Source organism: Peromyscus californicus, unplaced genomic scaffold, assembly GCF_007827085.1.
Source record: "Peromyscus californicus insignis strain IS unplaced genomic scaffold, ASM782708v3 Scaffold_24__1_contigs__length_46423439, whole genome shotgun sequence".
Taxonomy (NCBI): domain Eukaryota; kingdom Metazoa; phylum Chordata; class Mammalia; order Rodentia; family Cricetidae; genus Peromyscus; species Peromyscus californicus.
The window spans coordinates 40,087,105-40,108,326 of NW_026294535.1; the positions used below are offsets into that span (position 1 = coordinate 40,087,105).

Sequence of the window (21,222 nt, forward strand, 5' to 3'; positions counted from 1 at the left end):
ACAACCAAACAAACACAGTTTATATAAACAGAACCTTCAGTGTGAGAAATTCATCTCCCCGGGGGATAATTATGTCAAGGTATCATGAAAGACTTGCATACAGTACAATGACAGAAATGCAGTGATGTAGTGTTCTGAGGAATTGTGTCGCTTTTGTATTGCAGGATGAGTAAGAGATACTTACAGAAGGCAACAAAAGGAAAGCTGCTGATAATCATTTTTATAGTGACCTTGTGGGGGAAAGCTGTTTCCAGTGCAAACCATCACAAAGGTAAGCTCCGCTGCATTCCCCACTGTCTGTGTGAAACGGTTCCTTTAAACAGATTGCGAGATTCTGTCTTCACTGGTCTGCTCAATTTTATTAGGTATGGGTTCCCCCTAGCAATTTTCTTTAAGTCAAAATGCAGAGAGCTGTCTTCAAGATGACTTTGAAGGGAGAAACATGGTGTTTTCAGGATTACTGCCAATTCCGCAAATACTGTCCAGTGAATGTAAAAATCTACCTCTGTCTTCCCTCCATTTTTAAAGATAGTGATGTTAAAATGTTGACTTGGTGTGTAATAAAGATGAATTTCAGACTGCCCTTACATTCATAAAGAAAACATTTTTTGTGATGCATATATGAATCCTATGCACACGGTACATGCAAAGTTTTCCTTTAGGATTTTTGTAGACTGTGTCTTTTTTGGCCCTGTGCCTCTCTGCCCATCATTTGGACACCATTTCTACCATAACTCTCAGTAGGTTCTGTTCGACCACAGAAAAGTGAGAATATTTGTCTATATGTATGGGCTGTCAGCTCAAAATGACTCCCTTTTCTCGTTTCTAGCCATTAGACCCAGCATAATGAATGGCTGCCTTTTCCAAATGAGTTTAAATGGGGCTATTTCTGCATTATATCTACCATAATCAAGTATTCATAACCTGAGAAGTCAATTTAGATTTTTCTGTGAAATATGGTTTTGCTATTCAATTCTCTGTCCACCACGAAGGCTAGCAATTTCCTTCCTTATTCTCTTTTGGGGTGAAGGAGGAATTAAGAGTGCCTTGGATTCTCTAACACTTACATTATTTACACATGTGCATTTAATTAGCATTAAATGGAGCATAACATGGAGAGAAGAAAGATGTGGTGTGAGAATTGATGTCTATGTAACAAACCCCGCCCCCTGCATTTAAAACCAATAAATGAGACTTTATGTGAAGGAGAGTTTTGTGGAGAGGTTTGTTTGTTTGTTTGTTTGTTTGTTTTTGTAATTCTGTTTTGAGCTATAGAGGCATGTGCGCTTGTAAATGTACATTTTTCTTTTTGTCTTTAGAGTAGCCCATGGACCTGTCAATCAATCCTTTAATCCTCTTTAATATTTGTTATCTTGGCTTCTTTTACTGTTGCTGTGATACAGAACTCTGACAAGGGCAACTTAATCACAGTTCCATGTTACAGCTGATTGTCACCAGGACATCCCAGTTGCAGGAGAGTGAGGGAGCTGGTCACATTTCATCTATAATCAGTATAAATTGCATACTGCCATTAAAGCTACCTTTAAGAACTCTTAAGTCATGCTGTACAGTGTTAACATCAACACTATTAGCTCTTATTATAGCATGTTAACATGATATTTTTCATTTTCTTTCTTTATTTTATTATTTATTTATAAATTTAAAAGATATTTAAATATTTTATTTATCTAAATTATATGAATATGTGCATATCTGTGAGTGGAGGTGCCTATGTAGTCCAAAAGAGAGCCTCTGAAACCTTGGAGCTGGAGTTACAGGTGGTTCTGAGCTACCTAAGGGACTTGCTGGGAACTGAACTCAGGTCCTCTGGAAGAGGAGCAAGCACTTTTAACTGAGGAGACATTGCTCCCATCTTACTGTATAAAACACTGCATTGTATAAGAAAATATAAACTGCCAAACGCAATCCATCGCACACAAGAGAGTCTAGGTTGTTCTCTGTTCCATTCCTAACTTGCCACTAATTTGCATAAAGAATTTATGAACAATTTCTCTCTTTCTTTGGCTCCTTTCTCTCTTCTCCTTTCTTTCTTTCTTCTCCCTAATTATTCTTTTTGTCTTGAGTTATTTCACACACAAAATTATAAGGGCAATGTAAATACTGATTGTATAGCACATGATCATAAAAATGAACACAATGTTCTCAACCACATGTTGGGATGTATACCCCTTCTAATGCTCTTGAATCAACTGTGTCTGTAGACTGACTTCATCCCACTCTGCCTTCCTTAGTGTACTAGCATAATCATTGTTCTAAATGTCCCATTTAGAATTCCTTTATATTTAACAATAACCTCTTTATATGAGCATGAATGCACATTTCTAAAAGCAATTTCCTTAGCTTGGGTAGTTCTTGAATTTGTGTGCCCAGTATTATATCGTAAGTATTTAATTGCAATTTTGCTATTTTTCCAACAGTGTTTGTAAGGTAGGTTATAAAGTATAACACACTGATTTTCCATAGTTGATCCATGTTGCATGAAGTTACTACAAACACACTCATTCTCTTGTACATAGACATTTTTTTCCTGTTCTGAACAGTGGTTCTAGGACTGTTATTGTACATTGCTTTTCAGTGCACGTGTGCAAGTTTCTCTGGAGGTCACATTACTAGGAGCAAAGCGCTGGTTCACAGAACATTCATGGGGTCAGCTTGGCCATATAATGCTGAATGTTTTCCCAATCTAATAGCACTGATAAAGTTGCTCTGAATATTTTCTTTTTATCTTTTGTCCTCTGCTCTCTGTGTTTCTTCTTCTGTCATGAATGTTTCTCACTTGTTAAAATTATTTTGTCCAGAGGTTGGTCAATTTATTAGTTTTCAAAGGACCAATTTCCCCTTTATTATTCCTTCCATGCAATTATGTATTTTATTATGTAAGTTATGTATATTATTCTGCCTGTGTATTTGTTATTTTAGTAATGTAAATGTACTTTATCTATGTGGCAGATAATCCAGTTCCACCTCTTCTGTGCCAGTCACCTGTGAAAGGGCATTAGACCCTCACTGGGTTTTCAAAATGCTTCTATAAAATTCCCAGGATACCCCATCACAGGCTTCACCTGTCATAGGTGATCTGGCATTTCCATGACTAACTATTTGGTAAGGGATACATGTTTACAATTGAATTATCTTCCTCAGTTAGGCCAGGAATACTCAGGGGCTGTTTCCTATTATAAAGCCAAGACCTTAGAGATATACATCTGGTGTGTCTGCCCTGGAATGATGGTATTTGCCTTCTAGATAATAGGGTGAGAACCTAGGATCCTTTCCAATCTGGGCTCCATGAAGAAACACAAGATTTCCTCTTTGCAGACTGAGAGCACAATGGTTGTTTCTTTCTTGCATCTCAAGCATTCTCTGTTCTCTGTCACTCCTATGTAGTGTCCCCTCTTCATACATGGACATGTGGCTTGATGTAGTTTAGTCAAGTCATGCTGATTCAATTACAATGAGAAACAGTCTCTGGTTCCTAACACCTTGGTGAATACTCAGGATAAAAACGTTTCAAGTAATCCAGCAGCACTGAAGAACATTCTAGCTAGATACTAGCTCATCTAATCTTTGTAACTGTTGATGAGATGGGTACTAAATATTGCATAACCACTTTTATCGATCAGAATCTGATTAGTCAATGCCAATGCGATTCAATCTGACAGTCCTGCTCCATATCGTCATGGTGTATCTGGAGCTGAAATTCTTCACTACTCGGTTTGTTTGTCTGGCTTCTTGAGTCTATGGATTAATATTCTTACGAACACAAAATAGGTGCTGTCCCCACTACCACTAAGCTAGAATTCTAGTCAGATGTTATATGCAACAGTGTCCGCTGTGTAGTTCAGTTTTTATGTTACATTTCTACTTTTCAGGTCTTTCCATATCACACTTTAGAGTATGTATTCAAATCTTTCAATACCATTCGTTTTTATATTTTATTGTGTCTGGGTTATTCTTTAGTCTACTAATGGGCTTTAGTTCCATTCATTATATCCCTCTGAAATTGTTTTTTTTTCCTGAGAATTTTCTTGCAATTTAATGTCTTTATGTTCTCACTCTTCCTTTCTGTTTTCCATTCCATAGGATTTTCTAACTTATTTGGAAGATAAATTAGCCATTTAGTCCTCTTCAGGAGGAAGGTGTAGAGTAAATATATATATATATATATATATATATATATATTTACTCTACAGCTTTGTGAATGCTTTAGTTTTTTGAGCATTTTATATGAGTACTGTGTTACATCATTTCCACCCTTCCCTTTCCCTCTTCCAACCCTCCTAACTTCCGCTCAAATTCATGATCTCTTCTTTAGTTGTTGTTGTTTTGTACACACACACACACACACACACACACACACACACACACACACACACATACCCTACTGAGTCTGTCCCTGGAGAAGACCGATTCTCTTTCTTTCAGCAGCCATTGGTTGCCTGTAGTTCTTAATCTAGTGGTGCGTCCTTGTGAATATCTCTCTATTCCTCTCCTCATGCCTGCAGTGTTTTCACTATGAATGTCTTGTTAAAGCACCCAGATGATTGAGACTTCATGGGTGTAGCTTCCCTCTCATATCCAGAAGACACTTCTCACAGCTGACTTAGAATCTGTTTGATTCTTCCATCTTGATTACTGTGGCCGAAGTGAAGGAATTGTGTTGTAGATGTATCAGCTGGGGGTTGGCATGCTATCATCAATTGTTCTCTGCATTTTTGTGGTGACATTTTATTTGTGCACCCCAATAAAGTTTATCTGGGGATCAGAGGAAAAAGCCAGTCACTATATTAAATATAGAGGTCAGGCAGTGGTAGCACACGCCTTTAATCCTATCATTCAGAAGACAGAGATTCATCTGGATCTCTGTGAGTTCAAGGCCACACTGGGAATAGAGCCAGGCATGGTGGCACATGCCTTTAATCCCAGTGCTAGTTAACCATAGAGGTCTGGAGGTCTTACAGAGCTGGGCAGAAAGAGGAAGTGATGTAGCAGGGTGGAGAGAGGAAGTAAGATGGCAGGGCACAGAAATGTATATAGGCATGAGTATACAGGAAGTAGCTCTCTCTGGAGACTGAGGAGTTGGTAAGGTGAGGTTGGCTCTGGCTCTGATCTCTCAGTTTTCACCCTAATATCTGGCTCTGGGTTTTTTTTTTTTTTATTAATGATACCATTTAGCAATTAGTCTTATACATTTTGGCCATTTGTGGATTTCTCTGATGGTCTTTGTTTGCTACAAAATGAGTCTTCTTTGAACAGAGGTAAGAGCAAACATATCTGTGGATATAAGGATAATATTTAGGATGTAGCTGGAAATCGTGCCGGTTTAAGACTATGGCAATAAGAGTCCATGATCTCACCAGCCACAGGTAGTTGGCTAAATTTACAATGCCAGGTATAAATTTCCTCCTATTGAATGAGCTTCATGTCTCATTAGGTGCCTGCTTTTTACCACCGAAATATAAGTGTCACCATTTTACCTTGGGTATACCTTGCCATATTGGCCATTGTTGTGGGTCATGGGATTTACAGATGGATAGGAGATTATAAATCGCACCACCAGGCCATTCCAGATCTCCATCTCCTTTCAACAGCACTTACTCTTGTCTAGGATGTTTCCTTGATGTTTCACTGAGAATTCTGACCCCTGCTTACCGTGTGCTTCCCCCCTCCCCCACTAATGAATGGATATAGCTGGGGATAGGAGTGCCAAGAGGTGCCCCAATGGATCATTTTTCACCCAACGTATTCCCTTCGGCGGCTAGAGCAATTGCTGCCCAGATCGTCTACCCCATTGATATTTAACTCCCTTTTTGCTGAGTAATAGTTCTGAAGAGCCTAGGCTGATCCAGTAGTAATCAAAGTTTCTTATTTATCAGAACTTCCTCTTTTCTCTGATTAAAAAACATTGCATCTGTGGAAATAAGTACTCCTGGACTCATTGAGTCCATTGTCATCGTGTGGAAATATTTTATATTGGCTGCTTGTAATGGAAAAGTTGTTTGTTTACTCAATATTTTTTGAGTACCTGCATCAAGGCAGAGAATATAGTAGTCCATAAAAGAGATAAAAATCTTTGTCTTATGGAGCTTTTATCTCTGAAGTAGGAAAATAGATAAAAAGAAAAAGAAATAAAATGATATGTTTTATGGGATAAATGCTATGGAGACCGTATAAAGGAAGAAAGAGGTATAGGAAGTGCTGAGGAGGGATTATATGTTTAAATAAGGCCTTTGGGCATAACTTCACATTTTTAGCAGGGAGATATCAAGGGGGGGAAGAATGTTGCAGGCAAAACATCCATAAGTATAAATGTTTCCGAGCATTCTTGGAGACAAGGAAAATACTGAGTTGGAAAGTGTGCATATAACAGACTGTAAGGAAGAGAATTGTGAACAGGCCATTTCAAAATAGACAGATGTGCACTACAGAATGATCAGCTCAATAAATAGCAGCAGGAATATACTAATGCAATAAATCCTGCTCTCAAGAGCAGCCAAGTGGAGAATTGTGTTACTCCATTTTCTTGAGATGACACAGGGACTCCCAAGTCATCTACTGCACCTTTATCTCAGGAACCAGATATCTAGAAATCAGAACCCGTTGTCAGTCATCTTAACAAACTTTTGTGCTGTGGGAATTAACAGTCCTTCACAGAGAGACAAATAAGTTTATTGCTCAAGCTGCCTTCGAAAGATTCTGTCCTGAATTTTTACAATTATATTGAGCTGGGCATTTTGGGGGGGATTAGCAGAGAACATTGTGACAGCCAGTCAGAAAACATAAGCAATATTTCCCCCTTGGAAGCAATTACATTAGCTACAGCCTCAGATAGTGGGGATCAGAGAGGAAACATTTTAGTTTAGGTCTCCAAGTTCCCAAAAGAAAAATATAGCCATTAATCTTAGAAAGCTAATATGTTTTCGTGTCTACCCACCACATCCCAACTAAATCCAAAGAGAACAAATCATCACTAAGTATTTGGGTTGGATACATAGTGTGAGAATACAGAGGGGAAAAAAAAAAACACCCTGAAAGTTAGTTTGAGTAACTAAAGTTAAATACAGGCTCTTCTCATTGTAAGCCAATATAATTAATAATCTGAGTTAAAACTTGTGATGGGCTTTATTTTTTTCCTAAGAAAATTTAGTTAAAAGAAATAAATATTTTAATTGTAGGATAAAATAACAATAGTTAGAAAGTTTAAGGGTTGCTCTTAAGTTGCTTCCTAGTTTATTTAATAGCTTATTAATTCAAACAACTACTCAGGAGACAGAATATAATACATTCTGTGTCTGTTAAATGTTAGGCGTTAGGTCAAGTTCCAGTAATATATAATTGAACAAAATTGACAGAATCCATGTCCTCATAGAACTTGTAGTATTTTCATGGAGAACAGCGCTGATGTTGCATGTCAGATAATCTCAGAAATAAATGTTTAACCACAAGTGATATTAGAGTGCTATAAAGATAAAATTTCAAAAGGATTAGAACACATAAACCGCAAAATGGATGAGGGGACTCAGGAGAGCCCCCTCTTCTTTCTTTTTAAGGAAGAAAACTTGATGTAGGATCTGAGTGAGAGAGGGACACAGTTTCTGTGTACTCAATGGCTCAATCTAACTGAAAGAAGCTGGCAAAGGATTGTGGGAAATTTACTAAAGATTTCTAGCTCTTTTCAATATAGAAAGAATACAGAGGAGTAAATGTTTGAAAAAAAAATGGCAAATCTCTGCCAGGAGAATATGTACCAATACTGTCTAAAACTATTTCCAGTGCTCCCCATAATAAAGGCATATAAAACATCTCATCTTCTCCAAAAATAATGTTGCTAATTAAAATATATTCATTAAATGAGGTCTGTATATAGTGGTTAATTCATATAATTTATTCTTTGGAGTACCAATGAATGGATAAAGTCAGTTTTAGAATGATTTTCATTTTCTGTTATTTGGATTCTTCACCATTCTATTGCTAGTTAAATTTTTTTTCAGTAGTAGAGATTGAGCATTGGGCCTTGTTACACTAGGCAAGTGCCCTGCCTCTGAGCTGTGTTCCGCACTTAATGATTTTATTGATTTGCTTGAGAACCTAGAGCTTTTAAAATTTGGTCATATTCATTGTGTATGTTTTAGTTTATACACTTTTCAAATTTGATATTGTGTATATATATATATATATATATATATACACACACACACACACACATATATTTAATTAAAATTCATTCTTGCCTGATTTTGTCTTTTCTTCTCAGCTCCTCTCAAGTTGCCTCCTTCCAACTCATTCTATGAATATCTCGCCACCTAACTTTCAAATTGATAGCTTCTTGTTCTTTGATTATTATTAATGTGTGTGTGTGTGTATGTGTTTATGCACAAGCACAGCCTGCTGAGGCCATTCTTGTTGTTTGTGTTTACATGGTTTTGGGGCTGACCGCTTTGTATTGGGTAACTTTATTTGAGGTTTGTCCCTGGGAGAAGAAATTTGCCCTCTTTCAGCAGACAGTAGTTGCCTGTAGTTCCCTGTCTGGGGTAGAACCCAGTGAGATTTTTCCCCTTCCCTGTTAGCATGTCTATTGATATCACCATTTTTCAGGTTCTATTTATGCAGCCATTTCTCAGAGAGACTACTTGATGTTATTCAAAATAATGTTTATGTAGCTCATAATATAAAATATTGTGACCCATAGAGGAAAAAAACAAAGAAATTTTAAGCATCTGTAACTCTGCTGTACATGTCTATTTGTAGCCCCTTTCTTACGTATGCTATGATTTCTTCTTGTTTCTTTGAAAATATTTATTTAACCACCTTGTATTATATTCTAAGCTGTTTTAAGTTTTTCCTAAGTAGTAATAATCTTGTGTGAGCACTGATATATACAATTAGTTTGTATTTGCCTAGCTATATTTGTAGTGAGAGAATTACTAGGTCAACTGATTTTAATTGTAACATTTTACTATATTTTGACAATGATACTCATAATTGCAAAACAACTTTGTGTTTACTTGAGGGTATTTGAAAAAATAAGAGAAGCATTGGTAAAATAACAATAATACTGGACTCATAAAGCATTCATTAATTAACATTTGTGCATGTTTAAATAAATGCCTCCTGATCTAAGTTGTAAGGTCATAAACATTATCTTCTCATCAGCAGGGAACTTAAATGTCCATATTTATAAATGCTTTTCAACATTATTTATCATTCTATTAAATCTTTGCCAATTGTATCTCCTTTTAGTTTGTAATTCTCTTTAAAGATGATAAATGCTTTACTAAATTTATTTACAATTAATATTTTTATTAATTCCTTTTTCATATCTGTATGAGTTGATTTTATAATGTGATATTATTTTTGTAGTTTATGAGAATGCTTCATAAATGATTAACACTTTATCCTTCAAGGTTTACACACCCAGAGTATTAGCAGACAGTACAAGAGCCCAGCTTCAAAGGCTCACAGAGTCTGACACTAATTTGGCCCTTTGCTGGAACTGAATACACCCCCCCCCCCACATCTACCCAGCTACCCTTTTTTGTAAGAAGAGAGGATGGGTATTATAAACACCTTTAATATTGTTTCTTTATTCTTTTTAAATATGCCAACCTCTATTTTGGTTTTATCTCTTTTAATTAGTGAGTAAATCTTTTCAAGATTTGGTTTTGGTTTCCTTTGCTTTTAACTGATGCCTTGATCTTTTCTTCTGTCTTTGTTCCCAGGAACATTTGCTATGTGCTTGGATCATTTTTTTCCCCTTTTCTCTCTGTGTCTAGTAACCTTCTTCCAGTTTTCACCTTCCTTTGTGGAAATGTTCCTTCATGTTTTATTTTTCATATATGAAGCTAATTCTCTTATCATTAATTAGATCTTTCTTAGAGTTTGACTTTAACTTTTGCTGTTTCTTGTGAGTTCTCTTTGGATAGGTCCTATAGCATCTCATGCAGCACATGATCCAGATATAACAGAAAACAAAACAAAAAACAGAAAAGCAACAAGCAAACTGAAATTTACTTTGAGACCCTTTGCCTCTAGTCATAATAAAATAATTAAATGTATCAAATATGGGACATTTCTAAACCGTGGAGTACTGACTTATCCCCTCCCTCTCCCTCCTTTTGCTGAGCCAAGACTGTCATTTTGGGGTTCCTTTTGGACCTGACCATACTTCCACTTGAGATTGCTTCACCACTATTCCAGCAAATACCTTCTCTCATCTCCTGTATCTGATAATTTGTTCTGTACCCCAGGTAGGTTCTTCTGTCTTCCATTTTGATGAAGTATTATCTGTTGATGATCCTTGAGAAGTAAAAATAAATGAGAGGTTCACTTATTCAGACCAATGTCTTTGGTGTACCCTTGTGGTTAAGTGATAGTTTGGCTTGGTATAGAATTATAAAGGCATAATTTTCATATATAAGACAGTATCCATAGTTTTATTTTGTTTTGGTTGTGTTGTTGTGAAATTACAAAGTGATGATTGTTGACATCCTATACTTCTGTTATGACCCTTTCTTTTTTTTTCTCTCTCCTGTTTCATGCTTTTTAAATCTTCAATTGGCGTGCCTGCTTCTGACTGTACTGTTAGGAAGTGCCCAGCACCACTTTCTTGGGTCTTCATGTGGAAACCTGAGCCTCTCCGTTGTGAGAGCATATCTGGAATCATTTAATTGAGGATTGTTAATCCCAGAGATTGGAGGAGAAAGACCACCCACCCAAATCATCATTGCCAAATTAGTTAAAGCAAACTTTTATAATTCATGTACAAGGCTGCCTCCCCATAAGGTGAGGTTTGAGAGGTCAGCACTGGATATGAGGAAGATGAAAAATTTTTTTAAAGCTCAGGGGTAGGGGATTTCCAAATGGGGGATTTGGCGGGCAAAATAGGTGGAGTTACAGGAGCAGAACATAACAAGGTGGTCATAACAAGGTAGTCATTACAACCTTTTGAAACGCAGGTGGTGTTGCAAGATGGCTATTACAACGTTTTGAAACAAAGACATGATTGCAAGGTGGTTGTAAGGTAGTCATAACAACAGGTGATCATAACAATAGGCAACCATAATAACCTTTTGAAACAAAGGCCTGCTTGCTGCCATTGCCTGCAACAGTCAGTACAGAACCATTTGTAGTTAAGAGTTAAGGCTACAGGTGGGACTTAATTCAATCCACGAGAAACAGGTTTAATCATAAACGGAAATGAACCTAGTTTGTCTTTGCTATATGATGGCTTTCAAACCTAAGTTGGAGGCAGGCTGGCTCATCAGGATCTCCTCTATTCTTTTACTTGTGCTAGCTTGGCTAATTGACTTCCTAAACTTATTTTCTAATGTTCTTATATTTCAGCTTCCATTTTTATCTCTGTCTTTTTACTCTGCTTTAAAAAGTGGGTATTTGATTTGATCTCCTTTATTGTCCAAATCTGTGCAAAATTAAATATTTCCTTTCATAATTTAAAATTTTAAGTGTTGTTTATATCTTTTGAATGTTCTCTTTTGAGTATTTCTTCTTGCTCATTATCTCATTTTCTGGGATTCCCCCCCACCACACACTGCTTTGCTAAGTTATTTTCTCTCTTTAAGGCTATGAGCATTCCTTTGATGTCTGATAGCGTAAACGTTGTTTTGTTAACAGGTCAGTGTGGCCTGCAAAATGTGAAGCTCAGTATCAAAGCAGGAAGAAAGGTTTTGTTGGCTAATTACCATTGTTAGCATGTTTTGGTTTTCCCTTTGGAGCTGGCCGGATCCCTTACACAGGAATCCTCTTGGCCAGGACCATTAGGGATCTGAGAGGGAAAAGCTGCTGAAGTTGGGGTTGAAATGTTTCACATTCGTCTTTCTGGGGTTTGTTCAGTTCCTTCTCCTGACCCCAGTGTGATGTCTACTCTGCTTTATGTCTTCTAATGAACAAATCACCTGTAGCTCTCCAACAACAAACAAATGGGCTTTCAAGCTTCTCCCTGCAGAGACAGAAGTCCAGCAACATGAGATGATGGAGAGTAACTAGAGGTTTAGGAGCTTCTCAGGTGGCTTGTCACCAGTGCTCTGATCACGATCCTCAACTCCTCTTGTCTGCCAGGACCTGATGTTTCCAATCCCCTTTTCCTTTAACAAATCTACACTAGTGGTCTTTATTAAGTCAGTTCCAAAACTTTGATATCATTGCCTCTTGCTTAAATGAATTTTTTTTTTTTTTTTTTTTTTTTTTTTTTTTTTTTTTTTTGCTTAATGAATTTAATAGCAATGGTGGTTTTGATGAAGCTATTTCCTTTTACTGTTTTTGTGTTCTTCCTGGTCTTAGGAGGGTGTCTTAAAATTTCAACCATCTCTACTCCAGCCCCAAGTCTTTATCACATCCTCTGCTATAGTTCATCTCTCATATTGAACGACAATAAATGCAGAGCAAAATCTGAGTGAAATTTCTATTTTTTAAAATATGTGTTTATTTTTTTCATTTTTACCGATCTATTGAGGTGTAGTTAACAAAAATTTCATATGGTTGGGTGTAGTGCTTGATGTTTTAGTGTACGTGTGCACTGTGAAACGGTGGTGTAATTAATCAGATTAATAAATCCACCAACTCAAGTGAGAATGCTTGAGATCTACCCTCTTAGCAGTGTTCAAGTATGCAGTGTGTTGTTATTGACCATTGCTATCGTGTTATTTCAGATTTCTAGTGTTCCTAGTATAGATTCATCTTATACCTGAAGGCCTTACCATTTAACCCAGTGTCTCCCCTTTTCTCCCACACCATCTTGTAACATTTTCGAATAATGCTATGATACTGGTTTTGAATGCCTCTATCGTCCTATTGTCTGAAAATAGCTTATTTCTAACTTTAGTTTCTCATTTCAGTTTTCTCATTCATGTTACTGATCTTAAACTGAGTGTGTTTTGAATTTTCCTTCCTTCTTTGTATTCTATTAGAATCCTTGGTCTCAGGAACAGGCTATTTTCAACACAGGGCCATCTCTCTGACTTAACATTTGTGTGATCTGTTTTCACAGATCCGTGAACTTAACTTTAGACTTGGTAAGAGGCTTCCTACTCAGATATCCAAATCACTACCACTCTCTTCAGGATCCTGCCACCAGCATGGTCAAAAGACAATGCCACTCTTTCCTGATGTGCTGGTAGCCTCTAAGAAGGTTGCTGACTTGGAAAGGCACAGAAGGCATTCATAGCTTGATATCTCCTACCAGTATCCAACATAAAAACCCAATGAGATCACCTCTTTTGAATATACAGTGTGTGGAATTTGAATTCTGTATTTCAGAAAACCTGGGCTGGTTGAGTTTTTAAAGTACTTCTTTTATTTTTGAGATCATAGTATAATTTCATCATTTCTTCCCTCCCATATACCCCTTCTTTGTCCCTTTCAAATTCATGGCCTCTTCTTTCATTAACAGTTGTTCCAGACATCTATATATTATGTATATGCACATTATTTTCTAAATATAACCTACTCAGCCTGTATAACGTTACTTGTGTGTATGTTTTCAGGGCTGGCCATTTAGCATTGAATAAACAGTTGTTTTGCTCTTCCCCAGAGAAGACCATTTTTCTTTTCGTTTAGCAAGAGCCAGAGGATCAGGGACTTTGCTGTGAGACTGAGTCTCCCAATGAGGTCAGAAGTTTGTTGGGTTTTGTCATTTTGACACAAAGGTAGACATATCTGGGAAAAGGGAATCTTAATTGAGAAAACGCCTCCATAATATTGGCCTGTAGCTATATATGTAGGGAATTTTCTTGATTAACAATTAATGTTGGAGGATCCCCCTCTTGGACAGGTGGTCTTATAGGGTTTAAGAAAGCTGGCTGAGCAAGCTATGAGGAGGAAGCCAGTAGGAAGCATTCCTCCATGGCCTCTGCATCAGTTATTGCCTCTGGGTACTTGCCCTGAGTTCCTATCCCAACTTTCTTTAGTGATGGACTGTGATGTGATCCTTTCTTCCTGAAACTAATTATGCTGTTGGTATCTCATCACAGCTAAGACATTTACTAGACATTACAAAAGAGTTTGATAATGCCATAGTGATATCAGACGCCTTTGTATTTTCTTATTTTAGTGTAGATGGTTAAAGCATTCCAGCATTGATTAAAATATTGAATTTTAAACAAGCTAAATTACATTTAGAATGTTTTCCTATTTTTTTCTGTTTTAAGGGTGTTTTTTTCCTTTTTAGCTGAGAACGTGTAATATTAGGAATTCCAGATATTTAAAGTTAGAGCAAATAGAAATAATTTTAATCTAGTATGCCTCTATATGCATGCTTTATTTGGCCTTGGACAGGAATATTCATTCACTGTCCTTCTTCTCATATGCTTGTTTATAGTAGATGATTCAAGAATTTTAAAAGGAAAAACCATGAACTTGAATATACCTTCCAAAATGAGAATAATTCTAATATTTTAAAATACAGAATAGATTTTTTCTGCTATTGATGGGTTTATAGTTACCAAGGGAAGTTACACAACTATTGCACACTCATATAATCAAAATGATATCATGAAACACTTATTTTCTTACTGTGCATAGTTCAAATCTCAACATTTGTTTCCAGGCTTGTAATGGACATTGCCAACAAATATCTTATCATTTATTTTAAATTGCTTCAGGCATTACTATTCCTCAGCACATAGCAAGAATTAAAGAGTCAGAGAGTTCTTTGCTTATTTAATTTAGAGCCTAATTTGTTACTCCTGATTTACTTCAAGCAGGGTTTACAGCTATTTATAGTTTTGCCAAAGAAGAAGCTACCCAGGGAAAGCGTTGAAAAAGCCTTATTTAGACGCTCTCTCCCGTTAGTCTTTCCTTCTCTTGCCTGTTTCTGCCTTGCAGATACATCTGTGACTTTCAAGGAAAAGAGAATCAAATCTGTCACCTCTCATAAATCAATTTTCACCCCTTTTAGGGGTTGGTATGATCCCTGCCAAAAATGAATAACCTAGAGACAGTTGTTACTTCTGTGATCCTGTCTGATTGGACAGTCCTACACATTCATTGTCATTAATATCATTTGTAGATGTCCTAAGAACACACAGTTGTTAAAGGTTTTGTAGATATGGGAGGATCCCATTATCTTAATCTTCAGGAACTCACTTAGTAAAATATTTCAAGAAAAAAAGATCATCTGTATACTACTTAATTTCTTTTATCCATATGGTTTTTTCACAGGTGCTACCTTAAAAAAAAAAAAACTGATGGTCTACCCAAGTACTTACATGCCTACTTGGGCACACCAGACTTCTGTCCTTGGTTTTGTTAATGCCTTTTTAATCACATCATCAAATCACACAACTCCACAGGTTTTATAATATCTCAAGTTGCCAGACCACTGGGAAATATTTTCCATATTTTTATGTTTTTGCTTTATCATGTTGTATTGAGTGTCCATGTAATAAGAAGTCTACTACTTATGTGTGTAGTCCTGATTTCTGCACGTTATTTAGTTTAATAAGCAGGACACATGGCTGGATATTAAATTAGCCTATGATGAGTGCTCACTCGATCACTTATGAATGACTATGTCAGGTTCCCTAGATAGAGTGTGTGTACATTCACAGTGAGTGTGGAAGAGTCTAGGACAGCGGTTCTCAACCTGTGGGCCACAGTGTTAGGAAAGTTGGGAAGCATCGCTGCTAGATAAAATAGACTGAAAGGCGCATTTGAAATTGTCCTTAAGATGCTTATTTGGTGTGGGTGCCTAAAGAGGAGAAAAACTTGGATCAGACAGACTTAGGGTTTGGTCTGATTGTCCTAGACTTTAATTACCTCTGAACATTTTAGTTTATCTCTTAGAACATAGGAAATAATAGATGTTCATTTTCTTATACTGGGTTGGTATAGAGATAGAAATGATGGTAAGTGTGAAACTTCTTTGAAGGTATAAAATATAAAGCTATTGTTTTTTGTTATAGACAGATTTTACATTTTACTGATCATACTTTTATAAATCTTGACAGTTCTGAGAAATAGTTTTGGCAAAGTGAGTCATATTGAAAACATTATGCTATTCTTTTTTTCCTTTGGATTTTGAGACAAGCTCTCATGTAGTTCAGCCTAGTTTTTAATGCAGTATGTTGGTGATCATGACCTTAAACTCCTGAATTTCTTACCTGCACCTCCCAAGTGTTGAGATTATAGATGTCTATCAGTACACTCAGCTATTCTTGCTCCTTTGCAATATGATAATTCAGATTGCGTTGGGGGAGGGGAGGGAGAGAGACTCAGCTCCTTAATTCTTTAACTATATGTGAAATTCATCTAATTTTTCACATGAAAGTCTTTGGGAATATTCTGCCAAAATTGAACATCACCTGTCAGTAGAAAAAAAAAATCCAAGCTGTTTTGTAATGCATTTTCAGGTTATAACTCGCTCACTTAAAGGTTAATGTTGAGAAATAAGCTGAAACATTTTTTTTCTGATTTCAAACCACTGCATCCAAGCTATAAAGTGAAATAAAGATAAAATGTAGCTAAAAATTACAAGCTACTACAGCGGACTCAGGTAGAAGGCACATTGGTATCTTAGTAAGGCGTGGTTTTCTTTTAGAATAGTTAGAGCCTATGTGGATACATCTTTTCCCAAAGCAGATGTTACTTTGGAAAAACCACCTTTACCATTCTCATTCCCTAACAAAGACATTGCTGCTTCAAGTCTTTTAGGAAACACCACGGCAAACATTCCAGCAAAATGTTCATATCCTGTGGACTTTTAGGTCAAATATAGGTGAAACAAGTTTTAAAATTTTATGTGCATCTAAAATTCGCTTTAGATGAACTCTTGTAGCAGAGTTCATTTTAATTGAAGAGGATCCATTTCTGTAGGTCAGTCCCCTGGACATGTAAGTAATTACATCCCAATAGGTCTCTCGTACATTTTACATATAGTAATTTCTCATTGTAATTTGTATATATCAGGCATTGAATATAATCAATTGTAAGCTATAATTTCAAATTCTCATTGTGTTCCTTACCTCCAAACATTTCCCCAGATAACTATCCATTCATTCATTCAACAAATAGAGGCTGATCATCTATTATGTGGCAGGCCATACTTAAATATCAACATACCATCACAATGAATAGATTATTGTATTCTGAAGGAACCCATTAACCAAAGGAAAAAAATATTTGTGTAAATAAGCTGTATCACAATGAGAATTTAATATCTTACAGAATGATGTGTTCATAGAAAAATAGGGACAAGGCACACACAATATACGTATATAATAATAGTATAAGCAATAATAAAGTCTGCGTTCATGTTGAAAAGTGAAACTGGTAAAACGATACATACACATGTGTCAGACAGGGTGGGTCAGTGGGAATGAGAGATGTCTGGTGTATAATGGACGAGTAGACAATTGGCATGAGGGAAGATGGAGGTGCCTGGAAAACAGGAGTGAGGATGAGAAATCTAAGTGGACATTAAAGAGGTGAGGATGACTGCGAGCTATGACCACACATAACACCATGTCGGATGTAACAGCTTGGGAGGTAAACCTGTGTCTTCGCTTCTCCTGGCGTAACAGCTTGGATTTCCAGATCGCAGAGGTTTTACTACTCCCGCTGTGGAGTTCTGGAAATCTCTTTGTGTTCTTGTGCTGGAAATTAAATGCCTCTCTCAAAAGGCGACTGACATTTTCAGAGCTGTGTTTGAACAGACCGTGTTGTTTTAGGTGACAATTACAGTTCTGATTTCAGTTCAAATCAAAGTTTTTTTTTTTTTAATTGTAATTGAGGTAATATGTAAGTAATATAAATAGAGACCACAGATCTAGTTAAGTCACTCCTAATATCATGGGCTCATTTAAAAATAGTCCTTTCATGTTTTTACATCTGAGTCTGTCCCGAGATTATGGTCTTTTTATCAGTGTGAGTTCTATTGAAAGGTTATAAACTTTGAAGAAATTGTATCAGTAGTGAAAATGCTCTATTACTTTGATAGAAATAAAGAGTAATAGTCATTAGTTTCCCCTTCCATTTTTATTCAGGTGTGTGTATGTGTGTTTATATACCTAGGTGTGTGCAAGTTTTTTGCATATGTTTAGGTATGTGTGTACACATGGGTGTGCATGAACTTGAGTGTGGGAGCACATGGAGATTGATGCTGGTAATCATCCTCAATCTTTCCTCTACCTTATTCAATGAGGCAGAATCTTCCACTTAAACTTAGAACTCACAGGTATGGCTGGTCTCATTAGCCAGCTTACTCTGTGGGTGCTGCCTTTGACCTCTGACACTGGAAGCACAGGTGGGCTTCTCTCCTACTATCATTTATGTGTGTTCTGGGAGTCTGAACTCTAGTCCTGCCTCTTTATCACTGAGCCATTTCCCTTGGCCCTGTCCATTCATTTTTAAATGCTCATCTAACCACTGACAGAGCGCTATTGGAAGTGGAGGCGTATGTTGGCCCTCCAAAATCCATGGTTCCTGCATGGGTGGGTTAAACCAGTTCAAGTTCATAGATATTAACTAAAATGAATATGTACTGACCGTTTTCCTGTCATTTCCTAATTATTACAACTATTTTCATAGTATTTACACTGTATTAATTATTAAAAGCAATCTTGAGGTGAAGTGAAACAGAGGAGGGAGGTTATGTGTAGGTTATATGCAAATACTACAGCCTGTTATTTAAGGGGTTTGTAAAACTGTAGATTTTGGAATCTATGAAAGGGTTTTTGACACAATCTTTTGTGGACATTGAAGGATGACTGTATTTATTTATTAAAAAAAATTATTCCCAGCATTTTAATAGTTGAAAGGAAATGTACTGAGGTGTATAGAATGTTTATTCATAGTAAGAGTTCTAATTCTATACAAAAAGTTCTGTCCATCTGGTCTACCAGACACACACAGATTAGGCCTGTCAAGGTGCTCCTGAATATTACTATTACTGGAATTGTTGCTTTTCACAATTGACTTTATGACTGTTTAGCTAACATTCCATACTTCACGAAAAAGCTGGATTGCGAATGTCTCTAAAAAAAGGTTTCTTTTTCCTTAGGTCAAAATGTAGACTTAGAGGAATCTGAATAACACCATAGAAAGCAAAAGAAAATGTTACATTGTGTAATAAATTTTCTTGTAAAACATAAACATTCCCTTGTGGTGTTAGTGAGGTTTCCAAAATACAGCTTTGTAAAATGGTATCAGGCAATAATTTATTTATTTCATCACTGGGAACATTCTGGACTCTTTGAACACGGTATGAACATTCTGTGTTCTTGTAGACTTTTGTTTTATGGATTGTTTATATGAGTGCCAGTGACAAAATGCCTTAGCCTTTATTGAGGGTCACCTAATGATTGCTTATGCCCTGAGACACACTGAGGGGTTTTCAAACATTGAGATATTTTCTTTGAAAATGGATACTCCTTCCATAAAGGTGGAAGCCTGCCATATCATTTTTGAAGGTTTTGTTTATCTGTTTGTTTCAGAGTTTCAGATCTGAACTTCCTTAAAAAAACCTAATACTAACTCCTTATGAGGGAAGGTTTTTCTATTAGGAGATGATTCTGGTCAATAAATCGAAGTTTGGCCAGGAGTACACAGGGCTCAACAACACTCCGGGAGGCACTATTTCAAAGCCTCTGTGTCATGTGCCCTGGCAGCACTGGGAGTGGAATCCTTGGGCTTTGGAAGTGAGGAACCAGAATCTTTGGGTGACCAAACCCTTCAATATCATCTCTATGTGCTTATATTTATTCTTCATAGAGACTGTACCTTTGACTGGATAAATTAGAACATATTAAACTTATGAATGGCGTATATCAACACAAAGAAATTACTGTTTTTTTTAAATTAGTGATGCAACTGCTGGAGATATGGTTAGTCTCTCTAAAATAACCAAGATTCATATAATATAACCTTTTCTAGTAGTATTGGGATTGTCTTAGAGTTCATCATTTGGCCATCTTCTTTTTTATGAACTATCTTTGTTTGTGCCCTGCTACCTTGTTCCCAGGAATCCATTGCTACTTCTTGAAGCAGATTATTTCACCGTGCCTAGATATTTGTGGCTTGGATATTATTCTGGAGGTAATTCCCCAAAACATAATGGTGCATCTTTGAAAATTTTAAATAGAAATTGTGTTATATAGGCATGTAAATACCAGAGTGCTTTCGCTTTGATGTTTTGTTATGCTGCAGATGACATTGCTGTGAACTGTTTTTAAGGAGACAATACTATACCAAGTAGGGGTGAGCAAACAACCCCAACAAATGTGTTTCCTGTGAACTAATAATGAATTCTCACATGGTGAGATAATTGTTTGTGAGTCCTGCTTCTTAGGCAACGTGTTGCCTCTTCTGTAACTGCTGCTGTGATATTTTATTGAAGCACATTGGCATTCTGTTTTAGCAGAACAGAATTATTTCTGTTTACTTTTTTTTTCAAATTAGATCATAATGGAAATCTTTGGGTGTAATGAGCTTTAAAACCTAGTTCCTATAAAAACTAGCCATTTCAACCTAAATAATGAAGACCTTAATCTTGGTAATATAAATTTCTATATCTCAAAGAAGAAAAAAATAAACATTTGAGAATACATGGAAAATAAGGATTTCTATATCCCTTTGGAAGAATAATAGAAAAAACTTATCCTTCTGTTTTGACCAACAGATGATCCAGGTCAGAAAACTGTGATATTGAAACTATTCTTGACCAGACCTCAGTTTGGCTGAAAGTGCCCAGGAACAGTTTTCAGAAAACCACTTAGAAAGATATAAATCTCTTTCAAAGTGAAGATGTTTGCCACTCAGGGTCAAAGACTTGGTTTTAAGAATGAAGAATTTCTTTATTGGCTAACATGTGGAAACTTAAAATGAGGTTCTCACTTGCCTATTCTAAGGAAGATATTATTCAATGAATAATAAAAATAGAGAATATGTTTATAGACTGTCATCCTTTAAAGTATCACCTGCCCCAGTAATCTACAATTATGCATAAATTCTTAAAACAATTTTGTACTGTTTTTATAGGATGTGTTTATTGTTTAGTAGCACTGAAAATTTCTTATTCCTTAGGAACCAGATTGATATAGATTTAGGACTAATGAATACTTAGTGGGCATCTCCTCTAGCCCCCAATCAGTGAATGACTCTTCTACATTTGCTCAGTGTAAAGCTTAATGTGTTACTACATCTTGCTACAAAAACACATCTTTTTACTCAGACATGCATTTCCATAGCTATGTA

The 21,222-nt window shown here is 36.4% G+C and overlaps 1 protein-coding gene across 5 annotated transcripts in view; it reads left to right on the forward strand.

Annotated features, from left to right (window-relative positions):
* The window catches only part of Tafa2 (TAFA chemokine like family member 2), a 446,228-nt gene that overhangs the window by 311,533 nt on the left and 113,473 nt on the right, over positions 1–21,222 (forward strand). For all 5 annotated transcript variants that reach the window (XM_052753500.1, XM_052753498.1, XM_052753499.1 and 2 more), the window contains one exon: positions 165–271. In XM_052753500.1, coding sequence (XP_052609460.1) covers positions 166–271 — 106 coding nt within the window. In that variant the 5' untranslated portion in view covers position 165. Of the gene's footprint in view, positions 1–164; positions 272–21,222 lie in introns of those variants that run through there.